This window comes from Podarcis filfolensis (genome assembly GCF_964270895.1).
Source record: "Podarcis filfolensis genome assembly, chromosome: 3".
In the NCBI taxonomy this organism is placed as follows: domain Eukaryota; kingdom Metazoa; phylum Chordata; class Lepidosauria; order Squamata; family Lacertidae; genus Podarcis; species Podarcis filfolensis.
Window position 1 is genome coordinate 45453729 of NC_139606.1, and position 20558 is coordinate 45474286.

At 40.4% G+C, this 20558-nt stretch overlaps 1 protein-coding gene across 2 annotated transcripts in view; it reads right to left on the reverse strand.

Annotated features, from left to right (window-relative positions):
• Nucleotides 1–1239: 1239 nt before the first annotated feature.
• EPHA7 (EPH receptor A7) overlaps nucleotides 1240–20558 on the reverse strand; it is a 163374-nt gene continuing 144055 nt past the window's right edge. For both annotated transcript variants that reach the window (XM_083608273.1, XM_083608274.1), the window contains exons 11-17: nucleotides 19181–19366; nucleotides 18528–18589; nucleotides 17131–17340; nucleotides 14252–14401; nucleotides 7841–8034; nucleotides 5126–5281; nucleotides 1240–3722 (exon numbers count right to left, since the gene is read on the reverse strand). In XM_083608273.1, the coding sequence (XP_083464399.1) occupies nucleotides 3608–3722; nucleotides 5126–5281; nucleotides 7841–8034; nucleotides 14252–14401; nucleotides 17131–17340; nucleotides 18528–18589; nucleotides 19181–19366 (1073 nt within the window). In that variant the 3' untranslated portion in view covers nucleotides 1240–3607. The remainder of the gene's footprint in view (nucleotides 3723–5125; nucleotides 5282–7840; nucleotides 8035–14251; nucleotides 14402–17130; nucleotides 17341–18527; nucleotides 18590–19180; nucleotides 19367–20558) is intronic.

The window sequence follows — 20558 nt, forward strand, 5'->3', positions numbered from 1 at the left end:
GGGAATGCTTCATTTTAGACCATTTGATAATTATGACCTCCCACACTTCCCAGCATCCGGAAGCACATTATGTATGTAGAGCCGAACAACAAGTGGCTGGTAATTTGTTTGGGTGATGAGGGTTTGTACAGAGATCCAGTTCTGGGACCTCTACTCTTTACACCCATTGGAGAGTTGAGTGCATGCAGAAGTTTGTCCCATTTACTTCCATCTGATCACTGGTTCAGAAAGATAAAGTGTTGCAAGACGCATTAACATTCAAACTTGTGTATATCTTAAAAGTGAGTAAATGTAGTTATATTCACCAAGCTGAGCCCACGTGATTTGCTTGTACAAAAACAAACACAGCTCCTAAATCTCTGAATGATATGATGATGAGATAACTATAGATGTACATTTAGAAGTTAACAGCACAAGCAAAAAGCAATGAAAGTCAATGTAAGTGTTGCAAGCAAATTCTATCAGATTAAGAGCTACAGCCTTTGGTGCTTGTCCAACTATGCATGAGAAGAGCAGTGGATGAAATGCTCCATTATCTTGCTGTCAACACTAACAAAATCACCTGTTTGGGATGATACCATGTCCTCTATTCCTGCTTGGTTTAATATTCCCACTTGGTGTTGACTTGCTAGGTGATCTTGGGCCAGTCCCTCTGAATCAGCCTAACCTACCGCACAGGACTGATGTGAGAATAAAATGGGTTTGGGGAGAATCCTGTAAGCCACTTCTTGGGGACGGTGGGATAAAAATATCACATGCACCTGAACATTTAACTGTTACCCAGATAAGTCTTTTTATGCTTAAGGAATGTACCCAGAACATCTGTTTCCATGAGCTTTCTCATGTAGCCAGGGATGCATGTAGAAAAGCTTGCTTCTGTGTGTCTAGGGCCCTACCTGGGTCATACATTAGCCTATCTTAAGCATACCATTAAGTAAGGCCATTGGAATCAATGGTACTTAAATCCAAGTAAACATGTTTTAGATAGGGCGATAAGTCTGTTTGATACATCGCCTTAATAAATCTTTGCACTTTTACAAATTGGTGAGGGGCTGCTGCTGGTGGAATTACCTCTGTAGCTAAAGATAACCATTTCTATCGAACTCATAACTTAAAATGAAATTAATGAATTCGCCTGTACTTTCCAAATATCATGGGGGAATTACACTTTTGCCATTTTACTATAGTGTGTTGTGACTGCTATAGACAGACAATGAAAAATAACCCTTATGCACACTGTTATATTTCCAAAAATATATTTACAGTCTATTACAAAGATTACAAATGGAAGTGTCTATGTAATGAGATTATGTTAATTCAAAGATTGGTTGTTTTGTTTCTCTCATTTTTTTTTTTACAGATTTCTTTAACAAAGGGGAAATAAGAAAAAAAAATAGTATAATCAAAGTGATTTTTTTTCTAACCAAACAAATAAATAAAATGACAAATATAACACTGTACAGTGAACTAAAAGTGGAAGATTAGGGCGGGGGGAGGGGTAAATGATCTATTTAAGTTTTCTGTAGCTATCTTTGGTCCTAAATGTGGGAAAACACATTATGTAGCACTGAAAAACATTTTCCTTTTTTGTGATGCTCTGTAAGTAAAATAGAAAAATATAGTGCATTTTCAATGTATTCAGAGCTCACCGCACAGAAATGTGTGTACAAAACAAGACAGTATAAATAAAATGTACAAGTTTTACAAAGGAACATTTACAGGGTTATACTTTTTTGTGTGGATGCCCACATTATCAAACAAGACTTAATTTATGACTGATCCCTGGGATCTTTCTCTATGAAAACCAACAGGAGCAGCCCAGTTCTCTTTGGAAGTACAGCTATTCACTGCTGGGGTAGCTCGTGATTTTCATGATATTTTTTTTGACAGCATTTTATCACCTGTTTTGTATATATTCCTGCAACGCACTGTTATTGCTTATGGTAGTTCTACATTTCATTCAACTCAAGTACGCATATATTAAATTAAAACTGGTTTTTTTTCCTAAAAAAAGAGAGTTCTCTCATTCAACAGCTACTTTTCAGTCAGAAGTCTCAAATGACTGTTTTTGTGTATGTATAGAGCAGCTTGTAAAAAAAACAAAAAACTTGAAAATTTTTGAACTGCCACTTGCCTTACACTCAGCGGTTCTAATAGAAAATCCAAAGGCACCATCTGATAGGAACATCTCCTGTGCAAGCCTCACAGCTGCTGTTCACCTCTCACTCACTTGTATTAGGGCTTACACTGGAGGAGTGCAATCCAGAGAAATTTAGCTGCACTCGGGCCCCATTGAAATTGCTGGGACTCCATACAGAATGGGGTAACATCTTTTTGAGACTAAGTCCCAACTGAAACCAGTAAAAATTAGTCTCAATTAAATGCTGAGTTCAGTGGGATGTAGGTATGCCTTCTGTTCTCTGGATTGCACCCCCAGATGTTTATTTTTGCAGGAGGGACTACATTCAACTTAATCTCATATGAACCATATGCCAGTTATTTTTCCTAGACCTTCTAATGTGGAATATTGAAAAATTAAAGAAAGAAACAACAGCAATAGACACCAATGTGCTCTGATTAAAAGGCTAGGCAACACTACAGTACTGTACCTGTTTTGTTTTGTTTTTGTTTTGACACACCTACTACAATCAATTATTCAGCAAAAGAGGTCTTAACAAGTTTAAAGTTGCAGATGTACACCTTATATTTAACCCAGGCAACTTCCTAAAGTCATCTTTCAAGCCTTTTCTTTTAAAGTGCCTGGGCATTTAAAGGGAACATTATTGCTAGGTTCTCCGTTTTATTCATTTCCTGTTTAAAGAGACCATGTGATTTATCATACAAAATTATTTTCAAAAATATCAGAACTCTTGGCAATGTCTTTTTTTTCCCTTCCTGATTTCCTGCCAATTAGCAAACCACATAAATGTGGTGCGGAATTAACAGACCGAAGTAAACTTCATAAAGCAAACCCTACCCCGCAACTCCATTTCACCCAACCCAGCGGTCAGATCCACATTTCTCAGCTACACCTCTTGTGTCTGTAGAAATTCATACAATCTTTCAAAAGTCCCCAGTGTAATAATGCGTCATATGCTTAGCACTAAGAAGGTCCAAAGATATAAATGTTACATTAAAAGAAGGTCTATATGACAAAGCAACACAACTGATTCCTTTTTTTTCTCTTTTTTGGGGGAAAAAAGTTTGAAATGAAAGGTTTAAGGAAAATATTTTGTTGACTTTAGCAATAATATGATTTTTATCTGACAAATATATTCTTTCTTTTTCAAAATCCCTTATGTACAATTTAAAAAGTCCATTAGATAAAAAGGAGGTTAGAGAGTTCAAGGTGTTCGTAGGTGTTTCAGGTAGTACTTTGTTTATTGTCACTGCTTTCGTTGCTGCCATCAGTGGATCCATATTCCCTTTTTAAGTAAGTTTCTGGTGGCACTTAGGAGTTCAAGTCTGTAGGTGCTTCTTGTGGGCCGTCTGTGGTCTGCAGGAAGGACCCAGAAAATCATGTGTCTTCTAGCAGCACTTCATGTAGATCGAAGGCCGGCACTGTTCTCTCAAGTCTGTCACCTCCCTCATAAGGGAGAAGCGTTTATCACACTTGGATGCCAGTGCCATGCAAATGTAACATTTGTGCTCTCATAGTCTGAATGCTGCTCATGATTTTCTTTTGATGGCCAACCAACGTGATGCCTAAGCTCATAATATCGCTGGTGGAAAGGGAAGAGAAAGGTTCAAGGTTAGGCATTTGACTGTCAGTGTATGAGGACAAAAAAGAAACATTAGCACAATTCACAGAACTGAATGATATTTTGTACATCCGGGATGTCAGTATGCATAGGCCTGATTTTTCTGGTGGTGGTTTTATGGTTTATATTGGCTTATTTTATGAATTTATATACCACTTAATCATAGAGTATCTAAGCAGTGAGCAATTTCCAATTCTAATAAAAATATATAAAATCAATATAAAATTGTTTGGGATGATAGAAGCTGTAATCCAGCAAAATCTGGAGGACCTCAGTTGGTAGAGCAAGAGACTCTTAATCTCAGAGTTGTGGGTTTGAGCCCAACGTTGGGCAAAGGGATTCCGGCATTGCAGGGATTGAACTAGATGACCTTTGTGGTCCCCTCCAACACGTTTTCTTGTCTTATACACTATACAATTCTGTGATTCTTATTATTCAGAGTCAGCTAGAGAAACCTATGAGCACAACAACTCTTTAAATTTTGCAAATTCCCCTCCTCTTTATTACAAGGGTTGATTGGGAGTCACAGCTCACTACAATTATCAGAATTTCTGGATTGCTCTAGATCAGAAGAAGAAGAGAAGAAGAGTTTGGATTTGATATCCCGCCTTTCACTCCCCTTCAGGAGTCTCAAAGCGGCTAACATTCTCCTTTCCCTTCCTCCCCCACAACAAACACTCTGTGAGGTGAGTGGGGCTGAGAGACTTCAAAGAAGTGTGACTGGCCTAAGGTCACCCAGCAGCTGCATGTGGAGGAGCGGGGACGCAAACCCGGTTCCCCAGATTACGTGACTACCGCTCTTAACCACTACACCACACTGGCTCTCCAGGAGTAAACATGATGGGCTGCAGGTATTGCTGGACTCCAACTCCCATCAGCCCCAGCCAGCATGGCCAGTGGTCAGGGGTGATGGGAGCTGGTGTACAACAACAATTGGAGCACACCATGTTGACTACCCTGGCCCTACACTGTCTGTGTAATTGTCAAAACAGTTCTAGGATTCAGACCACCTTAAAATCTGGTTACTGATCTGGGACTAAAGAGTGAGTGGTGGACATGTCTGGAGATCCCAATGTTTTTATGCAGGTTGGCTCTGCTACAATATGTTTTTAGGGTTCTTATTGGCTCCTCTTTTGTGCACCTACCTTTCCTTTATTTTTAAACAACGTGTTTTAATAATTAGAGCAATTTGTGTGAACTGATAGTGGTGGTAGGGAAAGAACCTCTAGGGGAAAAAATGCCTTTACTCTTCACTCCAGACTTGGTGAGGAAATGATGATAGCTTGGGCCATGGTGAAAGCTATTGTGGTAACACCTATTTAAAACATCAGCCATCATAATCACATGAAAATCAAATCACTTACTCAATAGTCATCCTGGCTACTGTCTCAAGGTTATTGTAACCTGCAGCTGAAAAGTTATCCTTATATCTTTCCATCTTGATGGCTTGCAACCATTCTCCTACAGAACAAAATGTAGTGAAATCAGGTGTATTCTGGTCCAGAAGAGGACTGATTGGCCTAGATCAGAAGGGAAACAGAAAGTTATTATATTTTAAGAGAAATTACAACACTAGAGAGCATTTATATTGCCTGATAGGAGTAGGAACAAATCATATCCAATTGGGTTAAAGGCACAGCAAGCACATAAGGCCTTGTCCACATTGTTCAGTTCCAACAACAATCCCCCTTCTTTTTCACTAGTTATCTACTAGGGTTACTGTCATACCTTGGTTGTCGAACATAATCCGTTCACTTTCCAAAACATTTGACAACCGAGGCACGGCTTCCGATTGGTTGCAAGAGCTTCTTGCACTCAAGCAGAAGCTGCATCAGACGTTCGGGTTCCAAAAAATGTTCGGAAACCGAAACATTTACTTCTGGGTTTTTGGCATTTGGGAGCCAAAACGTACGATAACAGAGGCGTTTAGGAACCGAGGTTTGACTGTATTATAGTTTCTTATTTGAATTAGTGTACTATGTCATATACACACAATGGAGATTTGACTCTATAAAAATTCACTTAAGAGGAAAGCCTCCCTCCAAACATTTTGTGATCAAATGAAGATTGGTCAAAGGGAAGAAAAGACAGAGAAATGTGGCAACTATGATCTGACTTCTGGCACTGGGTCTAGCTAAATAGCTTCTCTGAAGGCTGGCTTTGTTTCTTGTTGAGGTTCTTTAGAATGCGATGTCTGGGAAAAGAGACAACAAGAAGCAGGTTTTCTTTTATCCCTGTGATATCAACTCATTTTGGCTGTACAACCTGTGCTGATTCTGATAGCCATTTTTCATGACCCAAATTGTTATAGGTAAAATTGTAGTCCCTGTGTAGCTTGTGCCCACCTGACACCCAGAAAACCTTCCTTCTAGAATGCACGCTTATGTGGGAGTAAGCCTCACTGAGCACAGAGAGACTTCCTTCCAAATACACAATTGTGCAATGCAATTTTAAATAATCATAAAAATGAAATGAATCAGAGATTTATTATTATAAATAAAAAGAGATCTGAAGATAAATAGGTTTGGTTTGATATATGCAAACCAAAGAACAGCTCCATTTACTTCAGTAGAAATATGCTGGAATTTTGAAGATTATACATTGTGGTTTTAAGTGGGTATTTCTGGATTTGACAAAAATTAATATGGAGTAAAATATAGCCAATACAGCATCTAGTGCTTGTGTGTTGTGCATGTATGTGTGTATGTATGTACATACATACCCACACACAATGTATTAGAAATATTGTTAAGTATCTCTTAATTTTTTTGTTGAATTGGATCATTTGGTGAAGAATGGGCTCTAAATACAGTAAATGAATAAATACATTTCATATGGCTGAGTCTAGGCCTTTGTAGCTGCTGCATATTTCTATCAACAGAGCAACAATAAAACAGTAAAGAGCAGCAGTTAAAACTTCATGTTTTTGTAAATTATTTTACAGCAATTTTCTTGGAAGCTGCTTTGTGCTAAAGCGTGTTCTCCCTAACAGAGAGCACGTGTTGCGGTTGGGGGAACAGGCCACCCTGCAGTGACTAGGCAAATTTGGTAAGGAACCCAAGCCTTTAAGTGGTTAAATTTGGGTTGCGGGGGAGTTTTGATTGTTGCCAATTTGGAGGAGGGGTCAGAGTCTTTAAATACAGGGGCCAGACGTTGGACGTCCTCTTGGCCGTTTTGCACCGGATCACCCGCCCTCCCTCCCTTTTATAGGGTGGTTTTTCTTGATTGCTTGACCTTGCTATGCCTGTCATGGGGTCGTCCGCCTTGGAGCGGGGGCCTGGTAGGAATTTTGCCATTTGGCTGATTGGCTGGTGCCATTTGGTTTTTGCCTACTGCGTAGCAAATCGTCACAACTTGTAAGGTTGGCGGTTAGGCATTGGTTAAATTGGTTCTTGGAGGGGTAAGTGCCTATCCCTCCAAATGATGTGGAAAGGGAATTCCGTTAAAGGAATCCAGGGGCTTGCCATTCTTTTCGTCCTTGTCCCCGGAGTCGGACTTGGGCCGTGCAAGCCCCACAGGAACATGAGGGTGAGAAGTGAGGGTCTGTGGCTCAGCTCCATTTTCTCACCCAATACTTGTTTCCCACGCTGGCTTCCGTTGGTGTCCGGAAGGCCAGCTCTGTCCTTGAGGGCAAGGACAGATAGTCATAACCAATGCCTAAGCAACCACTCACATTTTTGTATTTTGAATAAAGTTGTGGCCAAAATTATGCCAAAAACCTTAAACAAAAATTGATGTGTGAAGTGTGATTTTTTTGGGGGGTGGCATTGTGGGACTCAACACGCAAAACCTTTTTAGTAAACAAACTGTGGCAAATCAGGGAAATTCAAATCATACAGTGGCCTTTCTGCTTCTTTCAAAACATGGAAGCTGTTCAGGTTCCTCTGTTCAGTTCCTGCTAGTTTTATGACAAGCAACACACAGCACAGTCTAGAGTATCTGCTGGTTTATCTTTGTAAAGGCAGCCTGAACAGGGGATGTTTCTGTACACCCTGCAGCGGATAACAGCAGCTGAACTGAATGAAGAAATACAGCCTAAAAATCTGGCCTACGACTTAGAAACAGCACCAGTAACTTACCTGCTACAGGTTCCCAGAGGGGTTTTCAAGCTGTTTGGGTTCCGAATCATCTTGTCCAGAATGCCCACTATTTGCTCAAACTTTGGCCTTTCCGCACGCTCTTTCTGCCAGCAATCTAGCATCAGCTGGTGAAGGCCTGCTGGGCAGTCCATGGGTGCTGGCAAGCGATAGCCTTCCTCAATTGCTTTTATAACCTAAAAGACAAAACAACGTTGTTTTGAATTTTTTACGGCCCATGAAGAATCAAGCAGCCAAATTAAGCAATCAAAGCTTTATGAAATGTATCTTTCAAACAGAGCCTGTTGTTTTGACACATGCATTCATGTTGCTGTATAATAAACTTGTTTTTATTTTCCATGCTTATTAAACAGATTATTCTGTGGTGTATGCTGAGAACATGGCTGCATTACCTAGTCAAATCAGCAGCAGGAAACAGCAATTAAATTCACCAAGGGTGCAGCTGATAAATTGATACATAGAGATGTTCTTTGAAGGCAACAGCATTTGCCCAAAAGCTCCCCCCCTTCATTTCCCCTCTAGGAATACACACAGCATTTAAATGAACAGAGGTTTAGGCATCGGTGCATGCAAGAAAAGTATCTGGAAATCACTGTACATAAAAGGTACTTTCTAAAAAAGCACTTTCCCTTAATACTCACCCTTACAGTGGGCACAACTGGATCTGAATGCAATGTGACATGTATAAGCATAGCTTGGCTGGGTAATATCTTAATGAATCAGGAGAAGGAAAGTCCATTATTAATAAGAAAATGTGGCATGTTGTGATATGGTGCAGGGCAGTTAATGTCTGTAGGAAGAGTTACACCCACTGCTTGATTTTCTAGCAAAACTCATTTGAGGTTTAAGTAAAAGAGGGAGGGGGAAATAATTATGGGAAACTGCTAAATGCCCCTAGGACAGGATAAGAAACCATGATGGGAAGCAACGAGCGGATTAAAAAAAAAGTTATATACAACGTTAAAATATTGTTTCAGGGTGGGGTGGGTATTTCAAATACTGACAGACATAACTGTGTTAGAATTGCTAAGGAAGAGTGCTTGTTCCTCAGGAGTAAGTAGCACAGGCTCTCTCCTTTGCAGCAGCCACAGAGAAAGCCAACCTTGGGGCTTTCTTCTGGGGTTAACCCTAGGATATAAAGCTGTCATGATAAATAAAAGCTGGTGAGAATTCAAAGCTTTTGTTCAATATATATTATATATGCATGTCGGAATGTGAATTGAAGGAGGATTTTAAAGAATGAAAAGTAGACACTAAGAATTTTCAAAATCTCCCAGTGCACTACAGAAAAGTATAACAATGTGTAATGCCATATACACAGACATCAATGACATATATATGAACAGAGGAAGCCAAAATCCTATTGGATGCAGGCTGCAAATATTGTAAACATTTGAAAACACGGGGTGATTGTCACTTAGCGCTCCTATCACTTTTGTGCCAAAGGAAGCATCCACTCTCATAATTTTGTGTGTGTGATTCTCCCTCTGCTGCAGACACCAGCACCTCCCCACCTACAAAAAATTTTTTTTATGGATTGTGGGGTCCTCTAGAAGAGATTTTTTTGGAAGTTGTGGTAGCTGCCAGGGAGAGAAGGAAATAGTCAATATCACCTTCCCTCTTCTGAGTGGAAACCTACAGCTGAATACAGAGCTCTCATACACTTGCAAAGTTGGAGGGTACTCCACATTCAAACTGAAAGGTCACAAACCACTTTTGTGGTTGCAGCTTTACTTCAAATAATATCCATAATGCTAAGGTTAATGTTATCTAACATGTTCATTCTCAGACCACAGGCATTTCAATGGCTGTAATTTTGTGTTTTCTTATTCTATAACTCTATTACGCATGGTAATGGGTGAGTGTGGATAAAACACAGAGATTCCTGGAGCTCTGATGTTTAGCTTGGGTTAAACTTCAAATTTTTCAAATCTGAAATTTTTCAAATCTGAACTTTGGAGAGTTCAGAACTGTGTAAGGTATACATGTGGAAAGTCAGTCTCTCTCTGTGAGTGTGTGTGTGTAATTATACAAAATGATGATGCAGTAATTATGCTCTTCGAACTAAAAATGTGTTTATGATGAAAATTCAACTCAGACACTTATTAATAAAATGTGAGTACTCCGCAGAATTTCCAAAGGAATTAGAGATGAGAGATATACAAATACGACACGCCTTGTCGATCTCTCACAGTAATTGGAACACAATTATTTGACTGATTGCCGTCAATTGATCTAGAAATCCAAAACATGACCATGGCAGAACATATCACCTAGACAGCAAAAGCGAAGCAATGAAAGAAGAAAGTGCAACAAAATATGCATTAGCAGGCATGATGGCAAATATATTTTCTTGATTGTAGAAAATTCCATGGTGTTGAGAAATGACTAACAGCAAAGGTTAATGGTTCACCTTTTTTAAAAGATAAAAGAAAAAGCTTATACTTCTTTTACACATGAACGCTGAACAAATAAAACCAGAAATTCAAATAGTTTTTGTTTAAGACCATTCTGAATGAGAGAAATAAGGTAAGTGATTCTAAGATTTAAAGTCAAAGCATAATGATGGGGACCGACAAGATGTACTAAAACCACCACAACAAATGGTATGAGGTCAGTTTTTCACATTATTTGGCTTAGTTCTAGCACATACTCTATTTTAAGTAGTGAATATATATTTAAATGAATTTATAGCCATGTAAACTGGATAAGAACACTAGCTATTTCAGTAGGAAAATAGGTACCAACCCATCTTTGTCTTGCCATATGAAACCAGATTAAATAAATTAGTCCCTCTCATCTGACTTACTCCACTTTACATACTGTACTGGTGAATATAAATGACACAAAATGCAGTTAACATGATTGTGTGAAACCTGATTGTAAAAGTGTAGCTTTAGTCTAAATTAATGAGAATACTACATACTTTATTTAGGTACCACTTGCCCTGCCTGCTCTGGAGTGTAGGACGTGAACCAATGGCTTCAAGTTACAAGGAAGGAGATTCTGACTAAACATCAGGAAGAACTTTCTCATGGTAAGATCTGCTTGACAATGGAACCCTTGGAAGGTGGTAGACGCTCCTTCCTTGGGGGTTTTTAAACAGAGATTGGATGGCCATCTGTCATGGATGCTTTATCTGAGAGTCCTTCATTGCAGGGGATTGGACTAGATGATTCTTGGGGTCCACAATTCTATTATTCTATGTCACAACTATCCCTTGTGCTTGCTTTTCATTTCTTTTCTGATTTGCTTAGTTTGTAGAGCAGTAGTTCAACACATCCCCATCCCATCCCACCAGGCTTAAAATATTTAAGCTGCATTCTTGAATGCACTTGCCTGGAAGTAAGCCCTATTGAAGTGAATGGGACTTACTTCTGAATAGACATGTGCAAGATTGCACTGAAAACCTCATTTCAGCCGAGCAGGAAATAAATTAAATGCTAACTAGAATATAACTGGTACGTTGTTCTCACTGTCAGACAATTTGCTCTGTTTACCTATTTACAAATTGAGCCCATACATTAAGCCCAATGCAAAATTTCAGCAAGAAGTATGAAAATACTGATTTTGTCTGTTGCTTTCCCTTCTCCTAACAGTTCTTTCCTTATGTCTTTTTTGAAAGATAGGTAAGCTTTGCCTTTGAGGCATCTTATATTCCTGTCAGACACCTTTTATGTTTGAATCTAGTACAGAAGGAAGGTGTCAAAAGGAATGAAACTCGACTGGGTGTCGAGGGAATGTAAATATTTCTCTCTCCCTGCCCCAAGGACTTGTTTGCCCATATTTTGACAGTCCATGAAATCTCTGACACTGAGACCTGTCAAATATTAACAACTTTGCTCTCTGCCAAACTGACTCATCATTTAGATTTTATATGGTAGATTAGAAAAAAACACACCAAAAAAGTACTCTCTGATGTCGATCATTCTTAAAAAACAACAACAGGGAAATAACATTATTTTCCTCATCATTTATTTACAAACACACTTATTTCTATGACAAAATGAAACTTCACTTGGTATCTGCAGTTTGATTCCCATATTTTATAAAATGGCAATAAACTTGAAACCAGAATAGCTAATAGTACTATACTAAGGGAAAGAGCACACATTGCATCAAATATTGGCCTCTCTGTATTGAGAAATTCTCCCTAGTCCTTTGTTTTTCACAGCAGTAGGCCATGTGGTGGGTATGCACTGCTCATTTGACTTCTGTTCAGCTGAGTCACTGCAGCATATTGGGATGGAGAGGAAGAGGGCGGCAGCAGTGGTGAGGTTGGCATGGTGGAAATGCCCTGGGAGGAGCACCATATTGGCATCACCAGCACATTTGTACTGTGCCAACCCTACCTTGGCAGAAGCATTCTACTTGTCCCCCTCTCCTTCCCCTGCCTGCTGTTTCAGGGGATGGGGCCGTGTCTCTCTACCCTGCAGAGATTTAGAGATTTAGCATGATGCTAAAGCAGCCCTAACTTCACCTCCATCTCTTTGGACATGGAGATGGCAGCACTGGTGCAGACGAACTTCACAGAGCCAGCCCACACAGAGGAATATGCCCATTCGTCTGTCCAGTCTTGGGACATACGAACAGCTGTGCTTGCCGTGTTCTCTTCAAAGGGAGGTGTCTTGCTTGCTGAATCAATGTCAAAGCTTGTGGTCAGCCATGCATTTAACCTCTCATGTACCTGAGGATTTCAGCAAGAGTTCCATCTTGTCTCTCATACCTTTTAACATTTATATGAAGGCACTGGGAGAAGTCATCCAGGGAATAAGGAGAAGCTCTTTAGATGTTGTACCAGTACTGGGGGTGTTGAGCTGTATAAGGGCTTATAAACTGAAACTAAATTTCTACTAGCTGGAGGCAGGAATAGGGGGCAGCACCAGGGTCTAGGAGCCAGGGAGATGGCCTGTTCCGAATGGAGTTGCATTCCTGCCAAAAGAACAGCTTGGGGATGCTCCCGGAGGTAGCATTGTCACTAGAAGCTCAGATAACAATTGTAAGTAAGTTTGTAACTTAGGCCAAACTGTACCGTCTATTGATTTGAAGAAACATTTTGTGTCCAAATAAAGAACTAATTTAGATATAGCTCTGTTCCACATCCACGGACCTTTGTGCTCAAAATTAAAGCTTTGTAAAGCCAAGTCCCCTCCCCGCTTGCTTGTGAAAATGGCTACCCTGTTCAAGGAATAATCCTCTTCAAAAGGGTTAGTCACAGGGAACTTCTGCACACATGAATCTGCTCTAAAATGCTCTTGTAAGGGCTAGAATGGGTGCCATGTAAACAAGCCCTCAATCTGCACCTGTGTAAACAAGCCCGAGGCCAAGATCAAGGGTGTGGAGATGACTACATGTTTTCATTTTTCCTGTTTTGTAAGGGAAAAAAGTGACAGCCTAAGTCCTACCTAGAAGGAGGATGCATATAGTGTTATGAAAAGGGTTTGTTTTCTCATTGTAGGATTATATTATTTTCATTGAAGACAACATGGAATAAAGGTTCAGTTGTAAAATGTTGAGAAGAAATCAGCTATTATGGATGAATAGTTATTCATTCCTCTCTCTAAGTTTTAGAAGAGGATGATTAATGGACTACTGTTTCGGGGGTTTTGTAATGGTGTTGTTGAAACTTACAGAATTTGTGGGCTTTAACAAAAACCCCAAAACTGTCTAGGATCCAAAGTGCCCTTGCATGTCCTTGCCAACTTGCTTTCAGAGGTCTTCAAACACCAAGAGTGACTTTTTAAGATGTCTAAAGGCAACAATGGCTGGAAAAGCCTGAACATCATAACTGACCCTTATCCCAGCTCTTGGCTCAGTCCTCTATACACTTACCTGTGAACTCAATGGGTCTTACTGCTGAGTAGACATATGCAGGATTGTGCTATTTGTCTACTAGGTTATGTGTTATGTAGTCTCTTTCTGTGTATGCTGCTTGCTATGCCCTATTAATGAACTATAAAATAATGAAACAGCTAGCAGCAGTATTTATGATAAAGTAACAGAGATGTAGCTAAAAAGATAATTAAAACAATATGTGGAATTCAGCATCATGTTAATGCAATTGTTCTGTCAGCGCAAGCATTTCTATTTGCCGGACGGAACAATCTCCCCTTCCTCACACACACTCCGGAGTGGATTTGGAGAAGGAAGTGGTCAAACCCCAGTGCACTAGTGGGAGCCCTTGAGCTGGCTTCCCACTAGCTGGCTAGTGCTAATAAATTTATACCTTTCCAAAATAAGTTTCTGTTTCCCTTTTATAATATTATTATTAGTTGTTCTTCAAGTCTTTGGGTGTGTTGCTAGAGAGAAAACCCTAATCCATATATGATTTGCAAGTTCTATTATCCAGCGCTGTGCATTAGAAGAAACAGAACATGCATTTTTGGAACTTACATCTTGATTTGACATATCCCAGTATGGCCTCTCTCCGTAAGACATGACTTCCCACATTACTATTCCATAACTCCATACGTCACTTGCTGATGTAAACTTGCGATACTGTATGGCCTCAGGAGCTGTCCATCTTACTGGTATTTTCCCACCCTATGGAAAAATAAAGTTTCTGAAACAAACTTACAGTAACACCATCCATACATGAAAGCATTAGCTGACAGGCAGCTTGTTAGATCTTCTTGCAATCATAAAAGAAAATTAAAACTAAGGAAGTAAATTATGCCTGTGCTTCTTTAAATCTTGCATCATCTCACAGGTTATAGCCATTCCTCCCTCCTACAACCTATATGATATACAGAGCAGCTACTACTGGGCTGCACCACTTCAGATCATTGCAAGGATGACATGGTTAAATATAACTAGATATAAATGTTTATTATACATGGAAAACTAGAATATCAGGAAGAAACTTTTTCTTATTCTTGACATCTTCCCGATACGCTAGTTTGTAATGTACTGAGAACCTCCACAATTAAAAATGCACTTTCTCCTTCTTAACATGTTGGTTTTCCATCATTCAGGGAGCTCAAGAGAATATACAAACATCCATTAGAGGACTGGGCTGGGAGAGCGGTGTGCAGATGCCATAATCCAGCATTTGGCAGAGGACAGCAGCAATCATTGCACCTGTGGGCCAATGACATTAATACTCACCTTCCTTGAGCACTGGTGAAAGCTCCACAGGTACTGTATTTTAGGGTAGGGGAACCTGTGGCACTGCAGATGTTCTTCAGCTCCAACTGCCATCAGCACCAGCCAGAATGGTCAGTGATGATGGAAATTATTGTGGAGGACACCTGACTTACCCACACCTATTGTATTGTAATGAGCTTGCTAATGAGCATGAATTTTCACTCCCCCCTTTTTTTTACTGGCACCTTTACTCTGAGACTCTGAGTCAGTTTAGGATTATGAACAGGAATTATTTCAAGCCTGTTGTCCCAAATTGCATAGTTAGAGCTGCTGTTAGCATGTGCTCAGGGGCGTAGGAAGGTGGGCAGCCGGGTGTCATCCCTGAGGGGGTGTGTGTGACAAATTCCCTCCTGGGCAGATTGCTGCACCACCCCCCTGGATGCCAATTGCCCCCAATGGGTGCTGATCACTCCCCCTGGGCAGCTCCCCCTGCTCCCTGGGTGCCTGAGCGGCTAGGTCCACTGCTGCATGTGCTAACATGTTTACTTGATTAGTTAAACCCATTGGTGAGGAGCCTCTGGCCCAAGGACTAAATATGGCCTGTAGGGCCTTTCCATCCAACACACAGCCTCCTCTCTGCCCAGAGGGAACAGAGGTCGATGGATCGAAACCACGGCCCATCACACAGACGACGTGTCGAAGCACTCTCTTCACCCTGCCCCATAGCATTTAGGCTTTTAAAAAGCTTGCATTTCTTCCGGGAAGGGAGGGGTCGTTAGGTGCTAGGAGTAACCCTCCCTCTGTGCTGCAATACTTGCAGCAATTATACTTAAAAACAAAATGCTTTCACTGGTACCAATGCAAGCTTTTAAAAGCAGAAATGTTATGCAGCATGGAATCTTTTTTTGGGGGGGTTGCATCTGTGGAGGGAAGCCTAACTCCCACCTCCCCATGAGCTGCAACCCACGTGAAAGTCACCCCAAAGCAGCACGTAGACTGCTTTTGTGCCAATAGGAGCATGTTTTAAAGTACTGCATGGGGAGGGGCAGGGGGAAGCAGAAGCAGGACAGAAGAGACGGTTTAGTGGATGGGTGGGGGATGTGAATGCTTTGGCCTTGTCCACTGTTTTTACTGACAGCTGGCCACTGATTTTTTTTTTTTTCATGAGGGAATGTAGCCCTCAGGCTTGGGCTGAAAAAACTTTCCCATCCCCAACATTAACAGTTTACTGAGTCTTGGTGAGACTCTGCCCTTGTTCCTAACAGGTACATTTTGGTCTGTCGTGGTAATCAGCGTTGGTGTAGATGGTGGCAGAATAGTCTCCCAACTTCAACCTGTTATCCGTAGCTCCCACCTATATTCCATGCTGCCACTTTTCAGCACTGGTCTCACATGAAAGAGAACTTTCAATGTGTGTGGATTGGAAAATGTATACTGCTAGACCACGTGTGTATCAAAGGAGGGCAGCCACCTGCTGAACTCAAGAGAAAGCTGTTTTTCAAGGAGTTTGAGATTAATAGGATTCTTAATCTTTTGAAATTAGTGAGGTGGGATTCACATTTTATTTTAGTTGCGCCATCTTTACCATGTGCTCCTGGCTTGCTCCCTCAATCCCAGTCTCCTCCCCCCATTTCTACTGAGTCTTGCATGGAGTTCTATTGCATTATTACTCTTAATATTAACTCTCACAGTTAAATGATTGGCCGGCAATTCCTTTGTTAAGAGACTCTGCTTGTTACTAGCCCAGGATACTGGAGTGATGATGTTTCATCAATGGGAGCTAATGTCTGGCAGATAGAGACTTTTATACTGGAAAGCATTCAGATCTTGGAGAAGTCACACACCTACTTCTCTAAATAAGTTTGTGTGTGAGAAACAAAAACAGGCGGTAGGGAGAAAGAACAGAGAATTGGATAAGGGCACCCCTGAAGATCTGATGTGGGATAGTGGTGCTACCATCTTGTAAGAATGTGCATGCCACCTGCCTCCACCTGTGCTCTACATATGTATTTGGAAATAACACAAATAATGCAAAAATGCCACCGGTCACCAGTGTTTTTTCATCTAAAGGTCGCTTGACTTGTGGAGCACAGCCCTTGGAAATTCTCACCACTCCTGGGAGTGGGGAATGGGCAACAATATACTTGAGCGAACTGTGCTCTTTTTTCGATTAATGTGCAACTCACTGTTGTAGTGTAGACAGCTTCTGGGTCATCTTCTATAACTCTGGAGAGGCCAAAGTCTGACACTTTGCAAACAAGATTGCTGTTGACCAGAATGTTGCGTGCTGCTAAGTCCCTGTGCACGTATCCCATATCAGCCAAGTATCTCATTCCAGCGGCAATTCCTCTCAACATCCCCACCAGCTGAATTACTGTAAATTGCCCATCATGTTTCTGAAGTAAAAGAAAGAAGCAGAGAAATGCGTCTTAGAGCAACTGAGAGGGAAGGATAAAAACATTGTTAAAATCCTGGTGCTTTAAGGCCAGGCCTCCCACAGCCCCGTGTCTGCAAATTCCACATGTAATAAGTCATTAGTGCCTCCATCTCATGCATGACTTGCCTCCCACAGCCCACATGTAAGACATGAAGTGTCGCTCTGGGCTTCACATGTGCAGTCCGTCAACCCCCACCTCCCACCCTAGCAGCAGATCAACTGTAAGAGAAATCCTATTAGTATATGAATATATATGTGTAAATCCTGATTTTCATTAAACCTTTTCCAAAGGGCAGAGGAATGGGTTACTCCACGATAGCTATGAATATACTGGTCCTTAGCTTTATGTAAAAATGTATTTTGAGGGCAAGAGTATATATTACATGGCATTTATGTTGGCATCCATGCTCCTAAAGTGTGAACTACATAATAGGAAAGTAGCGGTTGTGAGTATGGGAAGAAACATTATGATACCAATCATGGGCGTAGCCAGGATTTTTGTTAGGGGTGGCAGAACTGATGTGATTGGTCAGTTAGTTAAGTATTTCTATTGTTTTACTCGCTCTAGGGGAGGGCAGCTGCCCCCCCTGCCCCTCTGGCTACGCCCATGATTACCAATATTATACTTTGGGATCCATCCAGCAGATTTAGCTTACTGATGCTAACAGTTATATGTACTTTCCTTTTTGGACTTTGTAGCGTTTAGCAAGTTGTCTACCATAAATGGTAAACAGTCACAAAAAGTTGTAAAATCTCTCTTAGGACTGGGGGGAGGGAATGCTTCCTTCGTTTCTGAATTACTGCTGCACTTAATTTAAGGACTCTTTCTTTTCTACAATGTTGAAAAGATACAAATATGATTTTGAAGCATGTGTTCCCGCAATATGGCTTCAGGTCCCTTTCGATGATGGTAATCAAAACCACAATATCTGTCCCACATTGGATCACTTAGATGGCCAAGAATGTTTTCGTTTGATCCCGTCTGGTCTTCTAATTTCTAATCTGATTTTTCAGAGACCATTCAGAGATCTCTTAATGTTTGGCGTGTTCTCATTTTACACTGAAAATGTTTTATTATGCTAAATTGGTAGCATATATATTTTATTTTTGAAGTGCTATGTATGTTTCCCTCTAGCATTCACTCACCCTGAGAAATGCATCCAGAGCTCCATTCTCCATGTATTCTATTACAATCATGACTGGTTTCCCTAAAAAAGAAAGAAGGAAGGGGGGCACATTTTGTTTAAAGGAATCATAATCTGAGCAGAGTGGTTCCCTCCACTCCTGATAAAACATATGTTGTTCCTTTGAAGGGCTGAATAGTTGAGGCATGAGTGCTCCTGAAGCTTCCAAAACTGTTACTGAGATCTAAAAGGCCCTTAAATGTCTGTGTGCAGAATATGGTCATGATTCGCAAAAGTTAAACCGTACAAATCAAAATGTCAGTGCGTTCTCCTGACTCCCGCTGTGTGAAGAGAATTCTGGGGAAATGGCACTTCAGATAATATGAAAGGACATAAGAAACCTTATCTTCCTACATGGTATTTGGGGCTAAATGGGACTAGGAAAAATAAATATTCCAAAGTTCTTCATCTTTTCATCATCCACTGATCTTATTTCTCTCTCTCTCTAATGTTGTTGCATAAACTAAGCATTCTCTTAGTTAGTTACACATCAGAAGAAAATCTGTTAATCTATGCAGCACATCTCTGTCTTTTGAATTGCTGACTATGAAAACTTTGTAACAATGTATTGCCTTTTAGTATGTTGTCTAAAGGTCAGATCTGGTAGTTAATTACCTCTGGTAACCACCCCTTCTAAATGAACAACGTTGGGGTGATCAAACTGTCCCATGATGCTCGCCTCACAAAGAAAATCCCTTCTTTGCTTTTCAGTGAAGCCTACTTTTAAGGTTTTAATGGCCACAGCAACATCTCTCTTGCCTGGAAGCTTTAGGCGCCCACTGCATACTTCTCCAAACTCTCCTGAAATGGAAAACATATTGTCTGTTAGGAAATCACTGATACAGGACCAGAATTACGTATGTCCAATGCATTTAGATGTCAGCTGAACACTCCCACTTAATGCTATGCTAGATTTGAATCAAATCAACAAGGGCATAACCCAACCAAGGTTAAATGCCTCCAAGCTGCAGTAATTTCAATGGAAAATATTTAAGCACATGGTCGAAATCAAAGAAATATAAAAGAGCAAATGAGCAAATTTTAGCCTATTCTATAGCAACGTGAGGAAGCTATAAAAGCGAAGGACTGTGATGGCAGAGTCAATAGTACAGCACAGACAATAGTATAGCACGCAATGGTTGTGCACAACAGGAGTATCATAAACATGTTGGCAGGGAACAGAAAATTATACTGCCCTCATCAAAATCAACCACTCACAGAACTGAGAACCTTTACTCCTCAGTTGAGTGTACCACATTAGCAGAGAAACATGCTAAAATCTTTGATCCTGTCTGTCTGTCACACTGATACTTCATATGTTTACTTGATATAAACCGTGCATATATTTTTCTGCTTTATAGCCAGGCTGTTGCAACAGTCATTTTCCTCGCAGTCTTTGCTAAGTATGACCCATGAATTAAATATAAATAAGGCAACTACACTTAACACTTCACCACCAAAAGGACTGACATTTCCATATTTGCCTTTCAGTTTGTCAGCAGAGTTCTGAGTTTGTAGTCACAAAATCAATCAGAAAATTAATTTTCCTTTTAAAAAATCAAATTGAATCAGAATTCCACAAGAGCAGGAAAGTAAGATTGTTGTTTTGTGCTGTCTCAAGTTTATTTAACCACAGACCCTTATCTATTATCTCAGTCAAGTTCTAAGCCAGTGAGCACTTGCTGTGAATTAAGGGTTTATACAACTTTAGTCTACCAAGGTGCTATTGATTTTTATTGTCTACAGATGGGCAAGCTCACCCCTGCTTTGTGTTGTTGGACTGGCTCGGAAATGAGCCTTCTCTTAATTTGGGAAATGCCATGGTTAATTTCTGAACCTATCTAAACTTGCTAACTTTTTTTTTCAGAGGCAGTCTTTGTATAAGGGGGCTGCTTTGACTTCTGTAAAATCACTGGAATGGATATGGAGAAACGGTGACCCAGTTTTCCTGGAAGCAGGCCTTCAATGCAGCTAACTTGGCAAAGCAAAGCAT